Source organism: Numida meleagris, chromosome 3, assembly GCF_002078875.1.
Source record: "Numida meleagris isolate 19003 breed g44 Domestic line chromosome 3, NumMel1.0, whole genome shotgun sequence".
Lineage (NCBI taxonomy): Eukaryota > Metazoa > Chordata > Aves > Galliformes > Numididae > Numida > Numida meleagris.
The window spans coordinates 424097-434531 of record NC_034411.1 but is presented as its reverse complement, the minus strand read 5'-3'; the positions used below and the strand labels follow the sequence as shown (position 1 = coordinate 434531).

The following is a 10435-nucleotide window of genomic DNA, read 5'->3' as shown; positions in this document are numbered from 1 at the left end:
CCAGAGCAGAAGGGCTCCAAGCAGCAGTTTTTGCATTATGCATATTCAAAACAACATAAAAGAAAGCAAACCCAAAGCAATTACTGCATTGTTACACAATGGTAAGAGTCAACCTTCACCCCTAGCCAATTGCTATTCCACCTCTTCATGCCCTTCCCACAAACCTGGCCACACACACATGGAAGTTCATCGTCATCATTCCCATTTTCTAAAGAGCCATGCAATTACTCACCTCGAGCATCAGTGGCTCCAGCACTGCGGCCCAACTATGGAAACCAGTTACTCACATCCAAGAACAGCTCAATTCTTTTAGTCAGTACTGCCACTTCAGCTTTCAATTGTCCGTGACTACACATGGTAACCCTCAGCTAAGCTGCAGTGAGAGCACATCGCTTGCATGCTGCAGGTAAAAAGCACAGGAGGACAATAAAACCTCCAGTCAACGTTTAGTGGGCTACCGGCAGCCCGAGTGACACATTGCAGCCCTGAAATATCCAATGCAAAACCCCAGAATCTTTAGTGAGAAGCCAAAGTGATGTTCTGAAATGGCCATACCAGGCTTAAAAATTAAAACACAAGAGAAAGTATTAAAGTCACAACAGAAAGAACGCATTACTTCAACATCAGTGTAAAGTGAGAGCATACAAAAAATAAAATTTGGCTTTGAGTGGAGTTCCATAATCTGCTGATATTGAAGGAAAAACCTTATGTTCATCTTGTGCTTAAACACACGCATGTGTTGGGGTTCCAGCCTGAAACAAGGGCTTAATTCTCCAATTATTTCACAGGATTAGAGCTACACATTTTTCCCCAGGAAATGCAGTGTTACTGTGAAGCCCATCCAGACATGCTATTTCATAATTCATACTAAATAAAAAGCGAATTCTCTCCTTTGTCTACATAGTTTGCTTTGGCTCAGCTAGGAGTGGCAATTAGCAAGACAGCCTCCCTGAACACATTTGATCTGCTACAGAGCTTCCTGCTGCGTACCAGAAGAACAAAACTGATTTCACACAATCCATGGGGTTTACGTTGGCTGGATGCGCTATAATTAAAATGATCTTTTTTTTCCCCTCATTTTCCTGAGGGCTTTGTTTATAGGCTTGATTTTTGTCGGGAGGCATGCACGTACCTAATTTAGCAGTTTTGCTGGTTTATTCTTCTGCTCTTTACTGGTTCCCTTTGTAGTGTTCACTGTTTGTAGTTTGGTGCAGAAACTGAGACCTGTTATAGGTTCGTTTTATTAGCAAGAGTTCCCATGGAAACATATCCATGTTTCACAGCGTACTTTTCCTGGGATTTTCAAGGTTGTGTAGGGTGAGTTCTGGTTCTTTTTAAGTAGGAATGTGCAGCACCCTGTGAACATATCCTCTTCAGCTGAGGGAGGAAAACAACACTTTTAGATTGTTTCCTCTCTTATGAAGTCTAACGCCTGTGCAAACAGAGCAGCTCAACAGCCCCATGCCACAGATCGATGTTCCCATCGACCCCACCAACAAACCTGATCCTATTCTGAAAAGCCACCTCAAAACCAACAGCAAGTGCCTTCCTTCCACTCTCTGACCTTTACGCTGAAACCTTGAGTGTTGCTGTGGTTTAATAGCGCTCAATGCACTCACACGTGTCAAGATGCCCTTGGGTCACTAAGGATTTTCAAAGCTTCTTGAAAAAGATGCCATCAACCCCCCCCAGCTGAGGTACAGAGAACACTACCATTCATGGGCAAACCCTACCCTTAGCAGTTTGCAAGAGCAATGCTTAAAAAAAAAAAAAAAAAAATCACAAGTGAAAACTTTAAAACTCTTTCTTTCTCACGCAGTCTCTCTTGGGCCTCTACTGTTGCCATCCACAGAGGTGAGTTACATAGCAAATGGGTTATGCTGCTAGTGGTAGTAATGCACAGAAGGTTTGCCTGCACCAGATCCTGGCAGGGCAGGCCTCCATCCCTCTTCTCTACGTCCTCCTTCTTTCCAGAGTCAGGGCATGGACTCCCAAAGTCTTTTTTTTTTTTTTTTTCCCTCATTACTTTTAAGTCTTCGTATGAAAAAAATGAAGTTATTTCTAAAATTCACTTCTATTCGTAGTAGCGGGGAAAAAGAAACAAACGGCACACCAAGCAAACTTCAGCATCCAGAGCTCAGAGCCAAGGCCGCTGCCTCAAAGGGAGAATTATGACCAATTTTTATTCAAGTGGAGAGTAATTACCATGTTCTGACATATTAAATAAATCATTATTATTATTTTGGCACTTCTTCGTGAGCCAGGTATTCAGGAAGCAGTTAAGATGGAAGCAAGCAATGAAGGCCCTGGGGCCCTTCCCCTCGGCTGGTACTACAGGAGTCACCAACTCATGGACAAGGCTGGAGACACCCAGAGCCCAAGGAGACCCCACTAAACACCAGGGTACGTTCAGACCCTCACCCCATCACCTCCTTTATTCAAAAGAAAAAAAAGCACAGCCAGAGGAAAAAAAAAAAAACATATATGTCTTGTGGAAAGTGTGCACAGGGAGGAAGGGAACAGCAAAGGTCACGTTAAATAGGGCTTGTAATTCTTCGGTCAACACATTTATATGAGAAGGGGGAAATGCAGCCCCAGCTTGTGTGCCTGGGGTAAAAACATCTAAAGTGATGCTGTAAACATGAACTTGGTAGTGGTGAAATAGCTGGAAGTACAAAGCTCCCATCACCTCCTGGAAATATGAAAAGAGTTAACAGACCATCCAGTCTTGATTTCAGAGGAGGCAGCCACAGGAACTAATTAAACATCTGAAGGGTTTATTTATTTTTCATCGTCCCCCATGAATATTTCTCCGTTCTCTAATGAGTCCCAAGAAGCATTTGAGCTTTCTCAACTAAAAGATTCAAGCAAGGTGTAGGTGTCTGGTCTGTGTTCTCCCCGATTTTTAGAGCATGACGAAAGCATTTTTATTTCTGTAAGACTACTTAAAACTTGATTTTCACTCACATTGCCAGTTGTGTTTCGCATGGCCCTACACCAAAGTTAACAGGAGCACCCAGGAGCATTCAGTGTAACGTCATACTCCTTCAGCAATTACCAAGCCTTCCCTCCTCTGTGATTTTTTTTTTAGTGAAGTAGCCTCCTCTATTTGGCTTCTCAAAACAACTGAGGATTCTCTTTCACTGAACTGCTCAGCTACACCATGCCATTTCTAGGCTAAAAAAAAAGTCGCAGCGAGTCTAGAACCACCAAGGAGGAGGGGGCTGAGGAATTAAAAAAAAAAGTCATTAAATGTAAAAACATTACTTGCTCTTTCCTTCTTTTACTGTATGAATCAGATAGCGTTTGCCACAGCTAGCAACCCGCATCTCACAGTTCACTTCTGGGCCACGCTGTAGGTGCAAAGAAGCACTGTAATTGTGATGCAGCCCAGCAAACACCCCTTGGCTGGTTGATTAAACAATGCAGTGTCTCTACGTATTTAATCCAGGCAGGGCTGCTATCGAGTCAGCTGTTCTTACCTTTAGTTGGCTGGGGAAGTCCAAGACAGCGGCACATGAAGTAGGACATTACAGGACATGTGGAAAGTCCATGGGGCTCTTGGGAGGTTGGGGCAGCACAGAGCTGGGTGCCATCCCTATGGGGCAGAGAGCGTTTGGGCTGGCTCCCAGCCTACGCTTGAAATATTAAAAAAGGCACGTTGGCTCGGCACCGTGTTCCATCAACTGCAACCTTTGGGGAACAGGCTCTACTGAAACCATTCACTTGCTGAAAAACAAACTGCCGTTCTTTACTTTCTGACTGTTATGCAAAACAGCTTTTCTCCACCTCAGAATGTAAAATCCACTCACTACATCTGCTATGCAAGTGCTACCTAAAATCCACATGCACAGGGAATTTTATAGCTCAAGAGCTGAGCATGGCTGTATAACAACACGTCCACATTTTCTGCTGAAACAGTTAAGCTAAAAACCAACAGAATGAGGGACCCATGAGGCTTGGTGTGACTACATCTTACTGAAAAGCACCTGCAAGAGCAGAGAGCAAGACAAAGCTTTTAACTGCTACAGCAATGGTCACTCATCGGCGTAGGCTACTGGACCCCACAACAGCACTGACCCTCTTCTCTGAGCACAGCCCATATTTTCCTCTCAATAAGCTGTATTTTTAGGAGCCCTCCCAGGATTCAACAGCTTCAAGAAACTGACTGCAATTCTCTGCCTTCGAGCACGAGCAGCAGCAAGCAGCTCTCCCCTGACACGCACACGGCATGAGGGAGGCAGCTCCTAGGGCAGAGAAGCAACAGGCACAGGAGGCCTTCCCCCCAGCACTACCAGCACTCTTTGTGCCTCTTACCTGGGAAAAAGGCTCCTGGAGCTCCACATTGCCCATCCTTGCTCCGAAGCAGCCCTGCACAAGAATGGGGCTAGAACAACCATGAGCAGATGCTCCAGAGCTGCCCTTTGTAGCACAGCTAGGACTTCAAGTGGCTAGCAGCATAGCTATAGCATTTAGCTCATAAGGTACAAGCAAGTCCACAGAGCTGGGATTATTGGATACAGCTGGAGAGAAGGTGAACAAAAACCCACCACATGCAGCTAATTTCTCAATCAAGCAGCAACATTTCAGAAAGCTTCTTCAAAGCACTCCATGAGCTAAGTGTCTCCCGGCTTCGGTCATTAAAGGAGAGCAAACAATGGTGAGATTCTATAATTTATTACCATTGCTAAGATGAACACAGATACTTGATACCCAGTCGTATGCGGAACTGTAAAAAAATAGTTTAATACAGTATCAAAATTTACACAAGTATAGTGTCAAAAGACCAGTGTCCCTCAGCTCTGCCCCTGCACATACATACTGCAGGCACAAGTACATGGTTTACATTTTTCATACATATATATAGATATATAGGAATACAACAATTTAAGTTTTACTATGCAAACAATAGGTACGGGAGAAAACAACATGTCAAGATAGCAGACAGCTGCTTGGCCTGGGTTATATACGTGAGAAATTATGCAAGAGGGCAATGCTATGAAATGCAATGCTATGAAATGCAAGGCTGACAGCACGTCCAACTCAAGGAGATGGAGCAAACAGGAGTTTTGCTGAGAAATCAGTGCTGGGTCGGAGGCTGGATGGTACCAAGCGAAAATAACAACAGAAACCAGTCTAACTGCTGCTGCAAACTAACACAGTTTTTTTTTTTCTGAAGACAGTTAGCAGATTTTTACATCATACTCCTACACAACAAAAGATTGTACAGTAACGGAGCTACATTCCACCGCAAATAGCTCACAAACACAGCATGTTGCAAGCTCAGAGAAAACAGATTCTGACAGACTCAAACCTTCGGAACCAAGAAGAAACCAGAAACCCAGGAATTGTTGCATTCCTATTTTTTTTTCTTTAAGTTTTTTTTTTTTTTTTTTTTGATGCTTGGCTACGGTAAAAAGTTAAGCAACAGCGGTCACAAGCCTGTTGCACATTCATACATGAAACTATTGTTGCTTTTAGATATACACAAAATACCTATCATTGCAGTTCGATACACACAACTAGTATACACAGAGGTAAAAAATAAACTAAGCACATCTAGGTCATCTTCTGGTCAAATCTCAGGCAATCTGAACAAGAGCTTTCTGCCTCATAATAATGAAAGACATGCTCCAAGTATAATAAAACCTTCTTCTTCCAAAGAACGCTACGGTATCGAGAAAAGCTTTATTATAATGCAGTACAATCTTTTAAGTTCCTATTCTTATAGACTCTTGTTAAATAAACCAGCATGTTTCTAAATTAAACAGTAGAAATGAGCGTCCTGACAATTGGAAAATCCTTTCTGAAAAAAAAAAAAAAAAACTCTGATGGAAATTCTGATTTGAGACCTGTAACAGCGACACCTAAGTATTCTGTTTGTTAAAGGGCCGTGAACGTCAGACACATCTTCAGAAGACTCGCATCAAAGTAAATTGAACAGAAAGCTATCTTCACTTTCATTTAGAAAGAAATCGTGTTTCACTACAAGTACTGTAGTTATGCTACACTACCGGCTGGTTAGGAGACGTTATGGTCTTTTAGCACCTCCAAAGGCAGGTATTCTACCAAAGCAAATAATAATAATAATAATAATAATGATAATAATAACAATCAGCCGTAAATTGCTTAAGCACCATTAGCTGATACCTTATAGACCGAAGTGTGAGTTGCTAAGAAATGACTTTGTCAAAACTGTGGGGACCAAAGGCACAACAGTTCATCAGCGTCTCTCCAGTCTGGTGAAAAACTGGTAAATCTAGTGGAAAATTTGTTCAGACTTACTAGAGATTCACTGTAACTAACCAAAAGAACGACTTCTTTCCTGCAACTGCTGCAAAATCCCTATCGTCTTCTAGTGACGAATGGAAATATCTCAGTGCTTCTAAATGCGGTGCTGAATGGACGGCGCGGCGGCAGGGTTTCACTAGCCAGCATACTGAGACAGCAGTCCGTGGGGACACTGCAAAGCCAGCTCCTCAGACAGACCTCCCAGCACAACCTCGAGGAGTGAAGGCACCCATCGTCAGCCGGGATGGCGCTGAGGACACCGCCAGTTCTTTGTCTCCCGTCAGCAGTTCCAATTCTTTCTCTTCGGGCAGAGGATGTGCTTGAGGCCTTTTTTACATAGGTCCTTTGTATTGGTTTCCTGACAAATGTTGCCTAATTCCAGGGCACGACCCTGCAGCATCTCCAAGTTTCCTCCACACAACCTAAAGGAGGGATGGAAAGAGAGACCATTAGCACCAGCTGGGACGGACTAGTGTTCATGTAGGCATGCACCTGGACACACCGCACATTCCTTACACAGACCATGCAGCGCAGGAAAGGACAGAGGGGAGGGGCATGGAACAGGAAAAGAGTGCTTCCCAGGAGGTACAACATTGCTTCCGAACACAGACAGCACATGCCTCTAAAAACGGTTAAAAATGGAGACAAATGGACCAGCACGTGCATCACCGGGGCTCTTTATGCTTCAGACACAAGACTGAGGGCATTTACAGGCCTCAACTGAAATTTCATTCAGACGTTTCCCACAGGACATCTCTTGAAGAGCACAATTCAGAAGCACAGAACTCACTCCAACAGAGTCTAAACATTTCCACTTGAAGAAGCACAGAGAAATTCCTCTCATTTCCCTTTTCAAAGAATTTACTTGTTCCCTTAGAATCAAGCACGGCGTTAAGTTTTTGCTTTCGTTCACTCTTCCTTGAGCCCAGAGGAATCACACATGCAGTCACTGTCTGTGTGTTTTGTTGAAACAGAGCAAAGTCTGCCCATTACTAGAAGTTATCAGATGTTTTTCTTAGCATGGACTAGACATTATAAAGATTTCCTTCCTCTTACTCGCATCTACTCCCCTTTCATGATTGCATAACATCCACGTTACAACCGTGGAACCAAGAATGCAGAGAAATTGTAGCAAAAAGCATTCATTCAGGAACGTGTTTGATGATGAGTTACAATGAGATGAACCAGCGAGAAGCAGGGGAATCCACAGTGAGCATCATGGCACCAGGAACCTCCAGGGGCCACCAGGAGAAGGTCACAACTGCACTGCGTGGTGCAATTTAGCATTCTTTCTTTTTAGTAATTATCAACTAGCAGCCAGCTAACGTATAGCTACCACTAAGCTGCTCGTTAATCTCCGGAGCAACAGTGGTATGTCTTGAGAAAGGCTTTTCCATTGTCATTATTTATTATTTGTGCCTAAATCCCAATGAGTAAACACAGAGAAGATGGATCCTTGGATGTTAATACCCTGAAAAAACATGAGCCCTTGCAAGGACAGAACTGCCCCAAAGTCTCTGTGCAGGAGACAGCAAAATAACCCTTTTATGGCTGAATGTGATGAAACAGGTGTTTCTTTCAGACATTTGGCTGCTGATTTTCCTAACTTCTTATGAAGAGGCAATGCCACTCAAATGCCTTTTGTCAGGAGGCACGTTGTACAGATACGCCTTTCAACAGTTGTTCTGGTCAAAAAACATTAGACAATATTTACCGAGCAGCTCCTGCGGACACAATAATAAGTGAAAAGACGACACCTCTCAAAGTCCTTCATTTCCAGTTGAACAAATGACCCCTGATTGCTAGGAAGGAACACAAGCACACAAGACAGCACTGCAAAGCTGGCATCCTAAGCAGAACTGACAAAGTGCGGTCAAAAGAAATATTCATGCCATACTTCTGGGTAGAAGACAGACAAATCGTTATCAGAAACCACTTCTGCATATCCATACAGTGCAACAGAGACGTGGGTCTCGAAGGCATCACAGCCATTCTATTTGCCTCCTTTGCAGAAACTCGTGGCAATACAGGCTACATTTTTGAAGATTTATCATCAAACTCTCCTTTGGTGCTGGCATATGTACAGCTCTTTGCACAGCCATGGCAGCTGCACGTCCTGCTGCCTCCTGCACACACAGTTGTTTGGCCCTTTGGATTTGCATCTAAGTTCGCCCTCTTCTCAGCTCAGTAGTTCAACACTGACTTGTCATGCAGCACTAATGAAATTGGTTTCTGCTTGCAAGCACTCAGGCGACGATGCAATACCTGAGCATTCTTGAAAGCAATTTAAATACTTACGGCAGAATAAAAAGTCCAAAGACTTCATTCAACATTTCAGAAGAAGCCTTCAGCAAATAAGGGACAGCTAGGAGGTTCACAGTAACGTCGTGATGATTCATTTCTAGTTTCCTTCCAACGCAGAGAAGCACAAGGAGGGAGAAACCCTGGGAGTCAGGCAGAAGCCTGCCCCCTAACTGCTGGTGGCATTTCACATGCAGTGTGAAACACTGGTGGAGCTCTCTGGGCCCCGAGATCTCCTGCCCAGCTGCCCCACTGACCCCACGCGATGTCCTCACCTTCCCCACGGCTCCCAGCCAGCGTGTTGCAGCCCTGTGAGCTAAACTCACCAGTGATCAGAGGAAACTCATCACAAAAACCATCAAGAAAATCATCAGGAAAACCATCTGCCCTCTCCAGACTTAATGCAAACATTCCTGAGCTTTGAAATTACCTCCACGCTCCCTAAGAACACGATAAACTGCCTCTAAAGCTGCTGTTACGTATTGCTACGTTCTCCTAAGACAATGCAAGCAAAGGAATACAAAGCAAAAACATTCTCAGACATGTTTTGGATGAAGGGGCATAAATACCATATGCACATCCTGAGGACAAAATTCCCACCTCCATTCTCTTGATAAAATGTTGGTGAAGAGCCAGACAACGTGAGTTATGCATCTGAATTGCATTTTGGTACCAGTCAAGACTAGGCACCAAAACCGTGGAGCCCAACATCAAGCCAGTCACCATGCCACAGTGTTCACAGGCAGAACAATGCTGTGCAAGTATTTCACGTAAATAAAATCGTGCAGAACGGGAATCTGGAGCAAAACAGTGAGCTACAAACTGGAAGAGACTGTAATGAGAATGCAAAAGAAAGGAGACGTTACGATGAGTTTACCACAAAGCCGCTGTGCTTTTGACACGGATGGACTAGATGAATGTATGAAAAAGTAAAAGCAGGAAGGAAACAACCGACTATTTTAAAAGTCTAATAATGTAGCAAGAGTGAAATCAAACATAGATCACAAAGCTGGGAGCAAAGGCAAGCACTTCAATGCCAGCAACACGGCCCTGAACGGCTGGGGAACGGAGAGGCAAGGCAGAAGACACGTATCTGGGATTTACAAAAATGAATTAGCAATATTGACGACTGAATACTAGCAGTTTTGAAGTGGCATTGCTTATATCCTGAGAACTTTTACGGACTGCTATTAAATATTTCTGAAAATGCTCTTTATCCATTAATTTCAAAGTAACAGTGTAGGCAGGAAAGTACAGATGTGCCATCACGCAGCTGGGGAAACGGAAGATGCCAGACTTCCTCTCGCTTGCAAATTTTACTCTTCTGGAGGATAAGTTGAGGCCAGCTGACTCCCACCACATCCCTAATTTACTGTCACGCAGAGAAAATTCTAATCAATACAAACCAACGCTGCGTTCCTATTAAAACATTCATTCAGGCAGTCGGCTAAGATGACTGTTATCATCCCACAACTGCAAGCCCTAGTCTGCAAAGAAAGCAGGATGCAACCCGAGTTGCCTCCCCAGGAAGCAGCAGGATCTGCTCTCTGTCTGGAGATGGGAAGTTTGGGCAGTCTGCTGGGCTGACAGCTCACTTTCCGTTTCAAACATAACAGTATCATTTATATCTATTTCTGCCTGCTGCAATACCTCCTAGCAAACTAAAAGCTGAGATTTCACATCACATTGAACTAAATTCTGTATACTTCTTATCAATCCATTTCAGCAACCAAGGTATCGGCCATTGTTCAAATATTTCACTTACACTAACCAGCTATTACAGGTTGTCAAGAGCACGCTGTTAAAGGTTCCATTCAGTAAAGTGGCTTTGCCAACAGGTATC

The 10435-nt window shown here is 43.7% G+C and overlaps 1 protein-coding gene across 5 annotated transcripts in view; it reads right to left on the bottom strand.

Moving 5' to 3' along the window:
* The window catches only part of CCDC85A (coiled-coil domain containing 85A), a 64090-nt gene continuing 58316 nt past the window's right edge, over positions 4662-10435 (bottom strand). For all 5 annotated transcript variants that reach the window (XR_002436835.1, XM_021391667.1, XM_021391664.1 and 2 more), the window contains one exon: positions 4662-6713. Coding sequence is in view for 3 of the 5 variants with exons in the window: in XM_021391664.1 (XP_021247339.1) it covers positions 6624-6713 (90 nt within the window). In the remaining 2 variants the exon portion in view is untranslated. The remainder of the gene's footprint in view (positions 6714-10435) is intronic.